The following is a 19,177-nucleotide window of genomic DNA, read 5'->3' as shown; positions in this document are numbered from 1 at the left end:
GGTCTCCTTTTGGAGGAGAAGGGCTCATGAGGAGTAGGATCAATGGGATCCATCGGTTCTTCAACATCGGGCATTGGCTCATCTTGCGAATCTCCCTGATTTCCTGCATCTGCTTCTTTGTCCTTCCTTGGAATAGGAAGGTTGCTAATCTTCCTTAGGGCAACATCCTCATCGAAGGTGACATCATGACTCAACTCTACTTCTCTTTGACCAGGCACATAGATTCTATATGCCTTAGAAGTTTCACTGTAGCCCACAAAAGTTCCTTTTTTCCCAAATGCCTCCAATTTACTTCTCTTTTCTTTCCGCACATGAAACATCAGGTTTCTTACTGGTGAAAACTTCTTTGGGAATTTTGGAGTCCAATGCTTGATGAGGGAATCGATTTTGAATGTACACAACAATGTTGGTAGCTTCTCACCATAGGAACTTTGGAAGTCCTTGATCATGAAGCATGGCATGAGTGGCTTCTATAATGGAACAATTCTTCCTTTTAGCAACACCATTTTGCTCAGGAGTATATGCACTAGTAATCTCCCTCTTAATTCCAACTTCCCTGCAATAGTCATTGGATTCATTTGACTCATACTCAGTTCCATTATGGATCCTCAATATCTTGATCTTCTTCCTTGTTTGGTTTTCCACCAAGGCTTTGAAGGCACGAAACCATGAGAATATTTCGTCCTTCTTCTTCAAGAAATATATCCAAGTTTTGTGAGAGAAGTCATCCACAAAGACAACATAATATAAATATCCTCCTAATGATGTCACAGGCAACATACCAGATAGATCAGAATGAACCAATTGCAAAATGTTTGTGGTCTTGCTATCACTTGAGGGGAATGGTCCCCTTGTATGTTTTCCCTCGGCACATCCCTAACATACACCTTCATGCTCTATTTTGAATTCGGGCATACCTATAACCATCTTCCTTGCATCAGGTAGAGCCTTATAGTGAAGATAAGAAAACCTTCGGTGCGATAGTTTGGATTGAAGAGATGTGTCACAAGGAATGGCTCCCAGTGGACTTCCTCCAACTTGATATAAACTGTCAACCTTGAATCCAAGAGTAAATGCTTCTTTGAAATTTCTTTTCCACACACGTACCTTTCCATTGATGAATGCCACCTTGAATCCTTTGTCTTCCATCACCAAGATAGACACTAGATTCTTCTTTAGATTAGGTACATATAGTACTTCTTGAAGATGAACGGTGTTACCTTGATTCAATTGAAGGGTAACATTCCCAACTCCATTCACGGGATAGGTGGCATTGTCTCCAAGGATAATTTCCAAATTTGTATCCTTCTCTATCAGATTTGAAAGAACTTCCTTGTACCAGGTGAAGTGCCTTGAGGCATCTCTATCAATCAACCAATTTCCCAAAGTATCCAGAGGAGAGGTAGTAGAGAGGGCAGATATAAGATAAAATTCCTTTTGCTTAGAATTAGTAGAAGCATTCATTTTCCCTTTGTTCTTGAACCACCATTCCTTTGATTGTTGTTGTTGCCCTTGGAATGATTGTGATCATCATCATGAGATGTGTCCCTTCTATTTGGACACTCACTGGCATAGTCACCCAACTTGTTGCAAACGAAGCATCTTCCCTTCCTTCCATTTTTGAATCTTGGTCTTCCTTGAATTTGCTACTTTGAACCTGCATTGTTCTTCCTCTTGGCATGAGCGGAGAACGTGGTAGGATTATTCCTATTCGAAGGCATCTCCAATTCCATCATCCTTGTTTCTTTTTTAGAACATCTAGTCAACAATTCTTCAAAACTTGGAATTTTGTCATTATTCAAAATAGTAGTGTTGAACACATGCCATTCGGGAGGAAGACCTCCAAGGGAAATATCCTCACCTCCAAGGGATTGAATATCCTCACCTTTTCCCTTCTTTATATCCTTCAGCTTGTTCTTGAGGAAAAGAATTTGATTTTCATTGCTAGATTTGAACATGCAAACCAACCTGTGTCTTAGTAGCAGCCAGTGCATTTGAAGGAGGTTCCAGAATCTTTCTCTACACATAATCCATAACATCTTGCTCTTCTAAAGTCAAATCAAGAGACATCTTCCATGCATGATAATCAGACTTATCATGAAGCTTATCATTAGACTTGAAGTAGGATTTGGAGGCCATTGAAACTTGTTCTTGATCAGAGATTGCTCCTCTTAGTGATTTATCTTCACTCTTGCTTGGGCTTTGTCTTCACCTCAACTCCAATACCATGTTAATTTTAGGATAACAATGGTATGTTCTATGATTAGAACAATTTTACTTCAATTTTATTTATTAGCCCAATATCATATCCAGTATAACAATCACATCAACATGATTGTAAAATGAAGATAGAACATAAACAATAATAGTAGAAGACAAGCCAACACAAGAGGACACAAGATATGGCACCAGCCAGGGACAAATCCCAATGTGGGGAACCCTTGATCAATTCTTCTTATAATTCTTCAAAAGTTTAGCACAGAGAGAGAGTGCAATTTACAATATTCACTTGCCCAAATTGATCAGTCAAAACAACAGAAACAGAAAGCCCTAACCAAAAAGTCAATGCTGGTCAATAGGGCTGAAATTGACCTACAAAAGAGCTTGGTCAACCTTGGTCAAATCAGCCTCCAACAACAAGATAATGCAGCCCAAAACATTCTAAAAATAACCAGTCAAATCTGGTCAACAAAAGTCAATGCAACACCCTGAATTAGGGAAACCAACACTGGTCAATGCAGGGATAAAACTACCTCAATTTTTGTGCTTAGAACAACGGCCTACCCAAACAAAAGTGTCCCTCACAAAACTGAAGTCAAACAGGGTCAACGCTGGTCAAAGTCAGCCTCCTAAAATTTCGGTCAAATCTGGTCAATGTAGCAGCTAGAAAAGATAGTCTCCCTTTCGCACGTGTGGAGAGAGAGGCCCAAATATCCGTACCCAATCAAGATGAGAGAGAGAAAGATGAATGAGATGAGAGGACAAAATGAGGATGAGGCACCTTGTATTTATATGCAATGTTGAAGGCTGGAGGAGGCTAATTTGATGGTTGGTTGATCTTGACAATTTGTCCATAATCAAAATAAATTCATAACTTCATTTGTACATGTCAGAATGGGATGGTCTTTAGATCAATCCTACACCTATCAGAAAGAGGAATCCAAGAAAAATATCAACTTCCTCATAAGAGCTGTCCAAAGTGATGTTTGACCCTAGTTTCCAAATTTAACACTCCCACTCAATTAGGGAGAACATCACCTACCAAACTATCTGACAATTTGTACCATCCCTGTCACTGTACTGCTCTGCTCTGTTCTACTCTACTGAACCATGAAGAAATAAGAAATGATTGAGAATGTATCATACCATTCTTCACTGACCCGAAGTCAATCTCCAACAACGGAGAGTGTGTCATACCACTCTTAACTGACCCATAGTCAGTTCCCATTGATCCCAAATCAATATCAACATCCTAGCATAGGGAGTACGCTAGTACACGATGCGTCCATCGGTAGTACTATTGTCCCTATCTTGTAGATACATTTAGAGGTGAAAACAAATTTGTCCTGGGGTCTAGGGATCACATCCCAGACATCATTCCTCATAATTGACGCGTACTCTTTGTTCATAGCTTCCATACTTGTTGCTTCACAACTTCTTCGAATGAGCAAGGTTCAGGTTAAATACCCTTGGTACCTATTAGGCTTCTTGCTTTCACGAAATGTCCCCCTCAGTGCAACATGTATCTCGGCATCTTCAAGAGTTTCCCTTAGCCATGAGGGTCTCCTTTTAGAGGAGGAGAGCTCATGAGGAGGAGGATCAATGGGACCCATCGATTCTTCAACATCGAGCATTGGCTCATCTTGCGAATCTCCATGATTTCCTGCATCTGCTTCTTTGTCCTTCCTTAGAATAGGAAGATTGCTAATCTTCCTTAGGGCAGCATCCTCATTGAAGATGACATCATGACTCAACTCTACTTCTGTTTTACCAGGCACATAGATTCTATATGCCTTAGAAGTTTCACTGTAGCCCACAAAAGTTCCTTTCTTCCCAAATGCCTCGAATTTTTGGAGTCCAATGCCTAATGAAGGCATTGATTTTGAATGTACACAGTAGTGTTAGTAGCTTCTCCCCATAGGAACTTTGGAATTCCTTGATCATGAAGCATGACATGAGTGGCTTATAAATGGAATGGTTCTTCCTTTCAGCAACACCATTTTTCTTAGGATTATATGCAGTAGTAGTCTCCCTGTTAATGCTAGATTCCCTGCAATAGTCAGTGAATTCATTTGACTCATACTCGGTTACATTATAGGTCCTCAATATCTTGATCTTCTTCCCTGTTTGATTTTCCACCAAGGCTTTGAAGGCACGGAACCATGAGAATATTTTCTCCTTCTTCTTCAAGAAATATATCTAAGTTTTGAGAGAGAAGTCATCCACAAAGCCAACATAATATAAATATCCTCCTAATGATGTCAAACGCAACATACCAAATAGATTAGAATATAATCCAATTGCAAAATGTCTGTGGTGTTGCTCACTTGAGGAGAATGGTCCTCTTGTATGTTTTCACACGGCACATCCCTGACATACACCTCCATGCTCTATTTTGAATTCGGGTATACCTATAACCATCTTCCTTGCATCGGGTAGAGCCTTATAGTGAAGATGAGCAAACATCCAGTACCATAGTTCGAATTGAAGAGATGTGTTGCAAGACATGGCTTCCAGTGGACTTCCTCCAACTTGATATAAACTGTCAACCCTGAATCCAAGAGTAAATGCTTCTTTGAAATTTCTTTTCCACACACGTACCTTTCCATCGATGAATGCCACCTTGAATCCTTTGTCTTCCATCCTCGAGATAGAAACTAGATTCTTCTTTAAATCAGGTACATATAGTACTTCTTGAAGATGAACAGTGTTACCTTGATTCAATTGAAGGGTAACATTCCCAACTTCCTTCACGTGATAGGTGGCATTGTCTCCACGGATAATTTCCAAATTTATATCCTTCTCTATCAGATTTGAAAGAGCTTCCTTGTACCTGGTGAAGTGCCTTGAGGCGCCACTATTAATCAACCAATTTCCCAAAGTACTCGAAGGAGAGGCAGTAGAGAGGGCAGATATAAGATAAAATTCCTTTTGCTTAGAATTAGTATAAGCATTCCTTTTCCCTTTGTTGTTGAACCTGTGATTCCTTTGATTGTTGTTGTTGCCCCTGGAATGATTTTGATCATCACCATGAGATGTATCCCTTCTATTTGGACACTCCCTAGCATCGTGACCAAACTTGTTGCAAACAAAGCATCTTCCCTTCCTTCCATTTCTAAATCTTGGTCTTCATTGACTTTGCTTCTTTGAACCTGCATTGTTCTTCTTCTTGGCATGAGCGGAGAATGCGGTAGGATTATTCCTATTTGAAGGAATTTTCCAATTCCATCATCCTTGTTTCTTCTTGAGAACATCTAGTCAGCAATTCTTCAAAACCTGGAATTCTGTCATTATTGAGAATAGTAGTGTTGAACACATGCCATTCGGTAGGAAGACCTCCAAGGGCAATGAGAGTGAGCTCCCTGTCAGCAATAGCTTCACCAATCGAAAGAAGATCATTTTCTATCTCGGTAATCCTCATGAAGTAGGATTGAATATCCTCACCTTTTCCCTCCTTTATATCCTCCAGGTTGTTCTTGAGGAAAAGAATTTGATTTGCATTGCTAGATTTGAACATGCCAACCAACCTGTGTCTTAGTAGCAGCCAGTGCATTTGAAGGAGGTTCCAGAATCTTTCCCTGTGCATAATGCATGGCATCTTGTTCTTCTAAACTCAAATCAAGAGACATCTTCCATGCATGATAATCAGACTTATCATGAAGCTTATCATCATACTTGAAGTAGGATTTGGAGGCCATTGAGACTTGTTCTTGATCAAAGATTGCTCCTCTTAGCGATTGCTCTTCACTCTTGCTTGGGCTTTGTCTTCACCTCAGCTCTGATACCATGTTAATTTTAGGATAACGTTGGTATGTTCTATGCTTAGAACAATTTTACTTCAATTTTCTTTATTAGCCCAATATCATATCCATTATAACAATCACATTGACATGATAGTAAAATGCAAATATAACATAAACAATAATAGTAGAAGACAAGCCAACACAAGAGGACACAAGATATGGCACCAGCCAGGGACAAACCCCACTGTGGGGAAACCCTTATTCAATTCTTCCTATAATTCTTCAAAAGTTTAGCAGAGAGAGAGTACAATATACAATATTCACTTGCCCAAACTGATTAGTCAAAATAGTAGAAACAAAAAGCCCTAACCAAAAAGTCAATGTTGGTCAACAAGTCTGAAATTGACCTCCAAAACAACTCGGTCAACCTTGGTCAACTCAGCCTCCAACAGCGAGATAATGCAGCCCAAAACAATCCGAAAATAACCAATCAAATCTGGTCAACAAAAGTCAACACAACAACCTAAATTAGGGCAGTCAACATTGGTCAACGCAGGGGTAAAACTGCCTCTATTTTTGTGCCTAGAATAGTGGTCTACCCAAACAGAAGTCTCCCTCACAAAACCGAAGTCAAATAGGGTCAACGGTGATCAAAGTTAGCTTCCTGAAATTTTGGTCAAATCTGGTCAACACAGCAGCTAGAAAAGACAGTCTTCCTTTTGCACTTGTGGAGAGAGAGAGGCCCAGAAATCCATACCCAAGCAATATGAGAGAGATAAAGATGAATGAGATGAGATGCCAAAATGAGGAGGAGGCACCTTGTATTTATATGCAATGTTGAAGGCTGGAGGAGGCTAATTTGATGGTTGTCCAACCTTGACAATTTGTCCATAATCAAAATAAATTCATAACTTCATTTGTACATGTTAGAATGGGATGATCTTTAGATAAATCCTACACCTCTCAGAAAGAGGAATCCAAGAAAAATATCGACTGCCTCATAAAAGCTGTGCAAGGTGATGCTTGGCCCTAGTTGCCAAATTTAACAAGATACCAATCCAATCCAAGTGATGATGCATGAGAGAGAATGCCTCTCTTCTATTTATACAATCCTCTAAGGGATTTGAATAGCCTAATTTGGACTAATAATGCCTGTAAAATAAAATAATGTGCATAATAACAATACTTTTGGTGACAAGCCCACCAAAATAGCTCAATAATATAAGAATAAGCCTCTCAAGAGGGCAGAATGATCCACAGTGAGTCATTGGGCCATTGAGGAGGCCCAATGAACTCCAAGGGGTGCCATGATGCAAAAATTGAATCCAATCATAGTGGATAGAGGGTTGGCAAGCAAGAACCTATGGTTCTCCCAAGTGAGTGTGGGGGCACAAGGACATCCTCATGGATCTCCAAGTGGATCGAAAATGCCTGTAGACCATCTGTAAGGGCTAGGATGATAACATAAGGCCTCCCTCTATAGTGAGAGACATCCTTTGGACCCTGAAACATCTGCCAAGCATATGGTGCAAGTGTGGAGCTGGTTGGGCATGGTGAACCAGGTGCATCATCCTCATCGAAAAGGTGGAACACAAACAATCAATGAGTGGTTTTGGGAATCCATGGAGTACTTCCTGCTATGGTGGAGGCCCATGGCTCTCAACGCTCACACTACAAGTTCCAATGTGGCCCTCTAGAGGGCTAGGACCCTGTATAGGGAGACCAATTCCCAAATGGAGACCCACATGCAATCCTGCATAAGATCGAATGTGCCCCCTTGCCGTCAAATACTTCATGGTGGCATGCCCTTCATTAGTGGGCTTTGGCATGTACAAGTGTCTCCAATCTCAATAAAGGGATAATCAAGGACCCCATTAGGTGGTTTCAACCTTTAAAGGGGGTGACATGTCCATGGTACATCCCTCAAGTGGCATGTGACAAATGGTATAGTAATGGAACAAAGTGGGGATCAAGGGAAGCATCCAGACCACATGTCATGGCACAAGGGTAGCTATAAAAGGGGAAGCCCACACCTAGGTACATGAGTGTAGGAGAGAGAAAATCATGGTATGTGAGTTACCCCGACCCTTGTTTTTCCACCCTTCTTCATATGCCTTTTGCCTTTGATTGGTTTTTTTCATAACTGCTCGAGGCTCCAGGGGACGAGAGCATGATGTATAATAAATAACAGTGGATACCCCCTTAAGGTGGGGCAATTCATTGCCCACCAAGGGTTGGGAAAATCATTGGTTCCCTAATGATGGATGGGGCTCATCTAGGGCCTATAGGAACCAGGGTGATGAACATTGATAAGGGGTAGAGCTCATGTTTGGGTTTTGCCCACGTGCTAAATTTGTATGTCTCGGCCATCTTTTGCATTTTGTTGTACATTTCCTGTTGAGAGTCGCCAAGTTATGTTTTTCTTTTCTTTTTAGCTGCATCAATCTTTGGGGCATCGTTCCAAGCCCGACCCAAGGTGTGGACAAGGGGGGGGGATGCTAACCCTATGTGGACCCAGCGAACACATGCGGACCTGAATGGGAAAGGAGATGAATGGGGCTAAAATGAGTGGAAAGGTGGTTATGTATGTGGTTTCGGGAAGTGGGACCATGCAACCAAAGTCAGCATTTCCCAAGTAGTGCCAACCCTAAAGCTAGTGGCTAGTAAAGGAGATCCCATGGGACTAGTATACAAGGTTAACCACAAAATTGGGCAATGGAGACAAGAATACATACCTATCCCACTCTTTCTATCGAATCCCCCCACCAATTCATGCCCAAAAGTGCCCATGACAAGTAAGGAAAATTACTCAATTATACCAATGAATATCCATACCTTCGGGGTTGGAAGACCCATCTTCAAACATACAATCATAACAAGTGGGTGAGGGACCACATGGCTGGCTCAGGTGGTGGAGATGATGACACATCGAGTTATCTGGTGGCTGCAAGAGGCTGCTAGCAGCCGACTGAGGACCATCTAGGAGAAAAATTTTCTCCTATATACACTACCCACAGGTGGTGGGTAACATAACTCATCATCAAAATCCCCATGGAGGATAATAAAAGGTCTAGTAGAAGGTTGTGGATAAAAAATGATATAATAATTTTCTCCCATAGGAATTTTGGCTTGAGACTTGTCAGTAGAGAAATTGGTTTAGAAAATTTCTAGAAAGAAGGATTCCCCATTCAATCAGTATATATACCACCAATATGTCAATTGTAATTTTTGTCTTAGGGTATCCTTCCAACGATACTTTTTGATTTGTCATGACCCCATACACCTTAACCTTTTTAGATCCAATAGTCCACGTATTCCTATATCTTCTAGTACTTTTCAGATCTAAACCTCTCATTATCATAAGTGGCATGATGTTGGTGATAGATCTTGAATCGAGAATACAATTCTTCAATGTCTTATCCCCAAATCTAAGCAGTATATAGAATGGCACAACAAGTATTTTCATGGGATATATCATAATAGGAGGGTCACTACTAATTTGAGGGGCCTTTTCAGTCATATTGGGTTGCCCCAATAGATTATCAATTTTAAAAGATATGAGACTTTGTTCTTGGCACAAAACGAGGGTTTGATTATTAATCTCATCCATCAGAGTGGTGACCTGAATATTATCCTCGAATGTTACATGAATAGCCTCTTGGGCAGTTCTACTAATCTTAAGAGCGTGACTTTTGGCATCCAGAAGACTAGATGGCTCATAACCCCTTAGGTTGTATACCGATGCTCCCTTGAAAGCTTGTTGATAAGTGATCCGGATTCAAACAAGAACGCAACAAAATACAGAGATAACCACATACACAAAGATGCAGTGGAAATAATACTTCATTTCATTAATGTAAAATACTGAAATATGCTTACAAACAGATATGGAAATAAGCTAGCTAAGGGCGATGGTAGCTTATCTTTGAGAAGAGATGTGGCGGCTACATGCCTCTGAACTGTGTTACAATGAGGCTCGAAGGCCCCGATATTCGTTTGACACGTAGAATAGCTCATTAGAAAGATCTATCTGAGCACTACAACTTTGCAAAGAGAAACATTGGTCCATGGACTCATGTTGCACCCAGATTTCCCAAAAAAAGTCGTTTAGGGCCTCAAAACAGCTCCGGAAGTTCAGGACCCGAAAAACTGCTAAAAATAGTAAACTGTGCTACAATTACGGAAACTGAAAAACTGAAAGGGACAGTTGTGGGGGTCCAAATGGGATAGGTGGGTGGCCACCAATATCCACCTAGATCATTCCTCCCCCCTTAGGAAGCAATGGTCCCCATTGCATTGAGTTCCTTCATTTGCTGAACTTGGTCCTTGGTGAGTTGTTCTGCAATCTCTGATGTGTCCAGTAATGGTGGGAAGCATGGTCGAGGGTGTTCCACATTGAACACTTGGTGCAAGCGAAGGAATGGAGGAATGTTGTGCTCCAAAGCATTATTTCCCACAGCCTTGGTAATGGTGTAAGGACCATGTCGGCGTGGTCAGAGCTTCTGATGGGCTCTTGTAAGGTGTTCTTTTTGCAGATGCAACCAGACTTTGTTGCCCACCTGAAGCTTGTGTGGTACCCCTGTGGGTGAGGAGAAGTTGTTCCTGTGTTCTTTCATGACCGTATCCCTCTACTGCTGCTGCTGCGTGGAGGAACCCTTCGTGGGGGTCATGGATGTGGTGATGATCTTCCCCTTACTTTGGGAGCGAACCAGACAAAAAATGAATTTCCTAGTCTGGGAGACGATCTTGCTGCATTTCTTAGCAGAGATCAAAGAAGTGGTAGTAGGTGGGGCTACCTCCGGTATCCTATATAATGAATTACCCAAAGTAATAATAACAGCGCGAGGCCTTGACTCATACACAGCATGTCGCCTCCACAAGTATGGCTGGCCAAATAGTACATCACAAACATCCAGAGGTGCAACATCACACAATACCTCGTCTGTGAAGGGCTTGATGCTGTAGGGAAGGCAGCAGTGCTAGCGAACTTGGAGATCTCGTCCTTGGTGAAGCCACCCGATATGGCTATGGGTGTGGTGTAGTCGGTAGGCCCAACCGCTTCACGACCTCTGCTGAAATGAGGTTCTTTTGACTACCACCGTCAACAATGAATTGCAGCGGCGAACCCTTCACCCACATCTGTGAGTGGAAAAGATGTTCCCCCTCCTATGGATCTTCAGGCTCATTCTTCTGGATCTTGGTGGTGACAACAGTGACGCTGGGCTCCGCATCAATGATCTGCTTCCCTTTTCCATTCCCCTTGTCGGGTTCTGACTCAGGGTCAGAACATGCATCTGATTCTAAAGCCTTCAACTCGGGCACCAGTGACTGCTTGATCCGACACTCACTTGTGTTGTGAGTGGGGCTTTTGTGGAACTCACACCACTTTCATGTGTCCTTCTTCGACTTCATGGTGTTGTTCTTTTCTTGCGGCTTCGACGGGTTGTCTTGGATCACCCCACCTTGGCTTTGTCTTTTGGTCTTTGGATTTGCAGATCCAAAGTCTCGCTTCTTTTGTTTAAACCTCTGCTCGATTTTGACAGCGTATCGGTACGCCGTGCCGAGCGAGGAGATGTTCAGGAACTCCATCTCTTCCTAGATGTATCTGTGTAGGCAACCGCGGTATTTGAGTACCAAATGTAGCTCAAAATCCTTGATACCCAAATGTGTGCGAAGGGTATGAAAAATGTTTGTGAACTCTGGCACATCTTGGTCCCTTCCATGCCACAGCGAGGTCCACTTTATGTATTTGTCCTCATAGCTTTTGATAGGGTAATACTGCTCCTTGATGGCATCCCAGAAGGAATTCCAAGTGGGTGCGGCTGAAAATAGTGAGCCCGTACTTTCATCCTTCTACTCGTAGTCGATTTCCCACCAATCCTTGACGTGGGGGGCTACTTTGAGGAACAAAAATAATCCTTTCCCGACTGGAAAAATCATGAATAAAAAATACCCATCTAGCAGATTTAACCAATTATCTATGGCGTCTGCGTCTATTTTACCTTTGATGATGGGGATTTCAAAATTAACTTGTACCTTAAAGGGTGTGGCATTTCCAGAGTAGCTGTTGGAAGCTGATGCGTTGCCTCTGGGTAGTCGCTGAAGGATCTGGGCAAAGTTGTCCATCATCGCATTCCTTTGTTGCTCAAGGGCTTCTTCGAGTAAGATTTTGATAGGATCTCTTGCCCCCTCGTCTTTATTTTCATCCTCCATGGGAGGTCGTCGGGATTTTCAAGGCTGGTTTTGCAAAGGTTTGACCAGTTCAAGCCCTAACTCCTTATATCCCGACCTCGTTGGGGACATGCAAAGAAAAACAGAGAAAAAGCATATCGCTCTGATACCATTGATCCGGATTTAAACAAGAACGCAACAAAATATAAAGATAACCATATACACAAAGATGCAGCAGAAATAATACTTCATTTCATTAATGTAAAATACTGAAATATGATTACAAATAGAAATGGAAATAAGCCAGCTAGGGCGACGGTAGTTTATCTCTGAGAAGAGATGTGGTAGCTACATGCCTTTGAACTGTGTTACAATGAGGTTCGAAGGCCTATTTATTGTTGAGAAACAATGGAAAACCCTTAACATCCCAAAACCTAACCCTAGAAGATGAAACGCCAAATTTTGGGCCCCGTTTTGGGTAAGTTAGTACATCAACTTCCCAGGGTCGTAACTTTGGCACCCAATCTTCATTTGACACGTACAATAGCTCATTAGAGAGATCTATCCAAGCACTACAACTTTGGGAAGACTCCCAAATTTCCAAAAAAACGTCGTTTAAGGCCTCAAAATGGCTTCGGAAGTTCAGGACCCGAAAAACTACTAAAAATAGTAAATTGTGCTACAATTACAGAAACTAAAAAACTAAAAGGGACAATTGTGGGGGTCCAAATGGGATAGGTGGGTGGCCACCAACATCCACTTGGACCAATAAGACTCTAGAATCACATCACCGAGAGGTTTTAGCTTTTCTAGAACAAGTTGGACATACATGTTAAATCTGCAATTAAAGTCTTTTATGGGTTCCTCTTCTCATAACTTGACCAGGATAAGATTTGTGTTCAACTCGACAATACTTTTTTCTTCGACCCATATTTTAATGCATTGCTCGAGGAAGCTATCCCAACTTGATATGGATTTGCATTGGATATTATTAAAAAATTCAAGAGCATAACTGGTGAATGTGTGAGAAAATAATCTCATAACCACGTCCTCCTCAATTCTTTTATCAATCAAGAACCTAAAATAAGCCTCTAACTGTTGTTGTGGGTCTTCTTGTTTGCCTCCACCAAAAATCGATAATTCTTCGAGATCTTGAGGAGTAGGATGACGAGCCCCTAAGATATTTCCAAAGTCAAAAGGACCTAAAGTAGGACATGTCCATTTAGTAGGTATTAACTTTAGACTAACCTTATCGAAAAATGATATAGGTGGGGTTCCTCCATCCCTCCTTTGATATGCTTATGCATTAGTTTCCATAGAACACTTCAGGGTCGCCAGAGGAGTATCTATAATATTGGTTTTAAGAATCAACCCCTCAATGATTCTAGGGAAGGAAAACTCATTGCTTCCCTGGCAACGTCGCCAAAAATGTGAAAATTTCTGAATTTAACACATCAGAAATCCATACTACTATTTCTGATTTACTATCTCCTACTTGTTCTTTACATTAACAAGTTATTTTATCATATAAACATCAAAATAAACAAAATAGCAACCTTCACAAATATACAGATCAACAACTGAAATAAACTGAGACAACACAAGGGACACCGTTATTTTTGGACAATCATCCCCGGAAAAACCCAATGCGGGAAAACCGGTGCACTAGATATGAGGGTTTTATTATTATGTAGTTTTCTTAATACAACTAGGGTGCCAGAAATGGCTCACCCTTAAGAGATTTTCCTCGACAGCAATACCTTGCTCCAGAGACAGATATTACGGCTGATCAACAACCGGATGATGATTTCCACAGTGACTTCGACTGTTCCTCAGCTGGACAACGATAGCTACTCCAAGCTTCTCTATAGAACTATGTCACCCTACAGGGACTGCGTCACCCTTTATGGCTCTATGTCTACCTCTCAGCACTCATTCTGCCCCACGAAAACACTATAGTGCAACTATTTCTGCCCAGCGTCAGCTCTGCCAACCTCTGCGTCTGCCTGTGTCAGCTCTGCATCAATTTCTCGGCCTCCTATGTTACCAGCGTTGGCCCTCCAAACCTTTGCGTCAACCCAAACTTCCTCTACACTCTCTCTCCAGCACTATCTCTGCCTCTCTGCTATGTATTCTTGGCCTTCTGTCGAACTACCCCTTGCTGCAACAGATCACTTGTTTGATTTCATCAGCAAACCTTGCCCCAGAAAATTGAACTGATTGATCAACTTGGTGTGTCTCCAACTGACCCTCAAGCCTCCTCTTATACTTTTCCTGTTGACGATTCAACGGCCGAGATTAAGTCCCTAATCAATGGCTAAGATTAGATCTGGCTTGATCCTCGTTATTTAGAACTTTCTCCCCCATAATATGTTAATTTACATTAATATTTTAATTTTCCTAAGTTTATACTAGGAACCCCATTAAAAATATTAATTATTTTAATATCTTTCCATCCAGGTGGAATTTCCCCAAACAATTTCTGGGTGTTGGAGATCTCATGTTCCTTAGCCTCTCCACCAATTTTCATGGCTAGATCACATCCGATGCTACAAAAAATCAACACTCCCTCTTAGCAAGGAATGTGCTCTAGTAATGCTTCACCACAAAAACATCACACTGATCCTCCGCGTCGGTACCTGTGTTGATGCTTGGCCTGCTGCCTCACATCCTCTGCATTGTTTCTCCCTGTACTACTGCCCATGACACTTCCACTATTACTGCTACATCTGTACTGCAGTTGCCTCTCAATATGTTGCCCATGTTGCCCCTAGCATTGCCACTGTTAACTATTGCACTACAACTCAGTTACCGAGAAGTAAGTAACTGACTTCTCCCAAATATTGACATCCCAGTCAATCTGGAAGCCTTGTGATGCTAAAGCTACCTCTGTTTCTATCTTGTGCTCCCTCTATTTCTACTGCGTTGCTGCATACACCTCTGTGCCTCTCGCACTATTGCAACCTCCACTACGCTGCCTCAGATTTCTACACTAAAGCATTGCCTTGCTACTCCACTACACTTGCTCCACCCGACACCTTTCATCATGCTACTGTCGTTGAGGGCTACCGTAGCCGGATGTGGTCTAAGAGTTTGGGCACCTCAAGGATCCTGCCCCTAGTATGTAGTGCTCCTCACTACAACTCGATGTCTCCCCACCTCTTCTCTAGAGGCGCATGAGAACTCATGGCACAATTTTCATCAATCTCGACCTCTTTCTCCGCTTTATCTAGAGCTGCCTTTGAATTGGAAGCCTCTCCCTTGGTTTTTTTCTTGGGACACTGGCATGCATAATGTCCCAGCTCCCCATAATGGAAGCACTTAACCTTGGAGATGTCCTTCTTCTTCCTCTTCCCTTGCTGTCCTATAGATGCTAGAGCGGCATCCTCCTCCTCCTCTTTCTTTACTTGACTCCCTTACAACTACTCCCCGCCTTGGTCAACCCCCTGATCTCTTCCTATCGAAGAGCTGCCCACATCTCCTCCCAACTAGGGAGAGTCGCTCTGCCCAAGATGCTTTGGAAAAACGTCTCCTAGTCCTCGAAGACTACATTCAAAGCAGTCCTGACTATAAACTTTGGATCCGGTGTAGACACCACGGAAGTAAGCTGGTCCCAAATTTCTTACAACTCGAGGAGGAAGGGATCTATCTCCTCTCCCTTCTGCATCTGATATGACCGCAGTTGATTCTCCAATAGCATCTTCTGCTGCATGGAAGAGCCCTGGTATAAGGTTGTCAAAGTGTCCCACATCTCCTTTGTTGTGTTCTTCTTAAATTTATGCATTATGACATGATCTTTGACCCTGTCAAGGATCATGCACTTCGCCCTCGCCGGGGCATCCTCATACTTCTCGTTCTCAGCTGGGTCAACTGGGATAGCCACTATTTTCAAGGCATAGTCCTTGATGTGATGTCGATCCAAGACTACCAAGATCTTGGCCTTCTAGATGATAAAGTTGGAAGCCCCGTCCAACCTGTCATGATCCCTCAGTCCCTTCACTTCCATTTCAACTCCTCTTTTGGACTCCCTTTGAGTCCTGATTTGCCTCTTGGAAATCCTTTTGCCAATTGTCGAGCCGCTCCTCTCCAATCCTACTTTGCGACTGCAACACAGATTTGGATTTCTTGGCTAGAAATATGACGAGGTAGTGATTCCCTTTACCTTGGTTTCGTCTCCTTAGGCATTGTTCTGCTTTGACAGAAACAACGTCCCACCAGCTCCTCAAATCACAATCTTCCCACAGCACCCCAAGCCCCAGCAACTGAAGAAACTTAGCCTTTCAAGCTCTGCGCAATCCCTACAATAGTTGAATCTGCTCCTTCGGCCAACTGCATCAATCCTACCTGGCAGAAAAGGATAACGTTGCTCTTCGTCAAACTCTTTTGCCTCACTCTGCCTCTGCGCTGGGCCTTCCCTTGGCTCATACTATTAACGCAGGCTCTGCGTCAGCTCTTCTCTTGCTGCTTCTACTCTGGAACAATGTTTTCTTTCAGGATAGCTACTATTGCTGCAAATTTCAGATTTCTGTTGGTGTCTTCAGTCCTCCTGTGATCTGCAATAGCTCTGATACCATGTGAAAATTTCTGAATTTAACACATCATAAATCCCTACTACTATTTCTGATTTAGTATCTCCTACTTGTTCTTTACATTAACAAGTTATTTAATCATATAAATATTGAAATAAACACAATAGAAGCCTTCACAAATATACAGATTAGCAACTGAAATAAACTGAGACAACACAAGGGACACCGTTATTTTTGGACAATCGTCCTCGAAAAAACCCAATGCGATAAAATTGGTGCAATAGCTATGAGGGTTTTATTATTATGCAGTTTTTTGAATACAACTAGGGTGCCAAAAATGGCTCACCCTTCAGAAATTTTCCTTGGAAAAAATACCTTGCTCCAGAGACAGATATTATGGTTGATCAGTAACTGTATGATGATTCCCACAGTGACTTCGACTGTTCCTCAGCTGGACAGCGAAAGCTGCTACAAGCTTCTCTCTAGAGCTGCATCACCTTCCAGGGGCTGTGTCACCCTCTATGGTCCTGCGTCTACCTCTCAACTCTTAGTCTGCCCCACGAAAACACCACAACACAACTCTTTCTGACCAGTGTCAGCTCTGCGTCAGTTTCCCAGCCTCTTGTGTCACCAGTGCCAGTCCTCCAAACCTCTGCGTCAGCCCAAGATGCCTCTGTGTTGTCTCTCCGGCACTATCTTTGCCTCTCTGCTATGTATTCTCGGCCTTCTGTCGAACTACCCCTCGATGCAACAGATCACTTGTTTGATTTCCTCAGCAAACCTTGCCCTAGAAAATCGAACTGATTGATCAACTTGGTGTGTCTCCAACTGACCCTCGAGCCTCCTCTTATACTTTTCCTATTGATGATTCAACGGCCGAGATTAAGTCCCTAATCAACGACCAAGATTAGATATGGCTTGATCCTCGTTCTTTAGAACTTTTTCACCCACATTATATTAATATACATTAATATTTTATTTTCCTAAGTTTATGCTTAGGAACCCCATTAAAAAATATTAATTATTTTAATATCTCTCCATGCAGGTGGAATTTTTCCAAATGATTTATGGGTCTTGGAGATCTCATGTGCCTTAGCCCCTCCACCAATTTTCATGTCTAGAGCGCATCTGATGCTACCAAAAATCAACAGAATGTTGCAACACAAACTAGTAGGCCTTGTGAAGAGGCAAAAGATAGAGGACAAAACACTTGGGACAGAGACCCACTGTCACAATAGCCTAAGTCCCTCGCTCTTCTTAGATTTTCACCGGCGAGAGTGTTACCCACCGGAGAAAATTTTCTCCTAGATGGTCCTCACCCGGTATCCAGTAGCCACCAGATAGCTCGATGTGCCACTATCTTGCCGCCTGATCCATCCATGTGGTCCCTCACCCATCTGTTATGATCATATGTTTGAAGGTGGGCCTCCCAACCTTGAAGGTATGACTTTTCATTGGTATAATTGAGTAATCTTGTTTACTTATCATGGATACTTTTGCACATGGATTGGTGGGGGGATTCGACAGAAAGAGTGGGCTAGGTTTGTACTCTTGTCTCCTCTGCCCGATTTGGTGGCTAGCCTTGTATCCTAGTCTTGTGGGATCTCCTTTATTGTCTATTAGCTTTAGGGTTGGCACTACATGGGAAATCCTGAATTTGGTTGTGTGGTCTTGCTTCCCGAAACCATATACATCAGTCCCCTCTACTCATTTTAACCCCATTTATCACTTTTCCCATCCAGGTCCACATTTCTCCATTGGGTCCACAAAGGATTAGACTCCCCCTCCCTTTTCCCACACGTTGGGTCAGGATTAGAACAATGCCCCAGAGGTTGATGCAGCTAAAAGGAAAAGAAAAAGCATAATTTGGCCACTTTCAATAGGAAATGTACCACAAAATGTGAAAGATGGTCGGGACATACAAATTTAGCACATGGGCAAAAGGAAAACATGAGCTCTACCCCTTATCTATGGCCATCACCTTGGTTCCTATGGGCCCTAGATGATACCCCTCCACATTAAGGAATCCTTGATTGTCCCAAACCCTAGTGGTATGTTAAGTTTTGGGTATGTTCTATGCTAGAGCAATTTATTTAAATTTTCATAGTTAGTAATCACATCAGCATTAAGATAAACTGCAGATAGAACATAAATATAAATCGAAGAAGACAAGCCAAGGCAAGAGGACACAAGATATGGCGCGAGCCAAGGACAAACCCCACAATGTGTGGGGAAACCCTTCGATCAAATCTTCTTTTATCTTCAAAGTTCAGCAGCGAAAGAGAGAGAGTACATTTTCAACAGAAGTCAACACTTTGACTTATTTAGATCTGAGCATAGATCATCTCCTATAACGATGAGATCAGTTGAAGACATTCTGCTTCAACTGATTCTCCAAGGTGACTCCTTCACCTATCATCGTGTTGCATCTCGTCCATTTGCAGCACCTTACCGTGTAGCACCATCATGCTGCATCATGCATCATCATGCTGCTCATGATCTACATCATACAGC

At 42.2% G+C, this 19,177-nt stretch overlaps 1 protein-coding gene across 1 annotated transcript in view; it reads right to left on the bottom strand.

The window, feature by feature from the left end:
• The window catches only part of LOC149200518 (uncharacterized), a 41,150-nt gene extending 35,301 nt beyond the window's left edge, over nt 1–5,849 (bottom strand). Inside the window, exon 1 of the mRNA XM_089400965.1 lies at nt 5,748–5,849. Coding sequence (XP_089257091.1) covers nt 5,748–5,849 — 102 coding nt within the window. The remainder of the gene's footprint in view (nt 1–5,747) is intronic.
• Between the last annotated feature and the right edge of the window lie 13,328 nt (nt 5,850–19,177).

This window comes from Pinus tabuliformis, chromosome 2_1 (assembly GCF_031772625.1).
Source record: "Pinus tabuliformis cultivar Carrire ecotype Pingquan chromosome 2_1, CPIR1, whole genome shotgun sequence".
In the NCBI taxonomy this organism is placed as follows: domain Eukaryota; kingdom Viridiplantae; phylum Streptophyta; class Pinopsida; order Pinales; family Pinaceae; genus Pinus; species Pinus tabuliformis.
The sequence above is the reverse complement of the archived record's forward strand: the minus strand, read 5'-3'. Positions and strand labels throughout refer to the sequence as shown.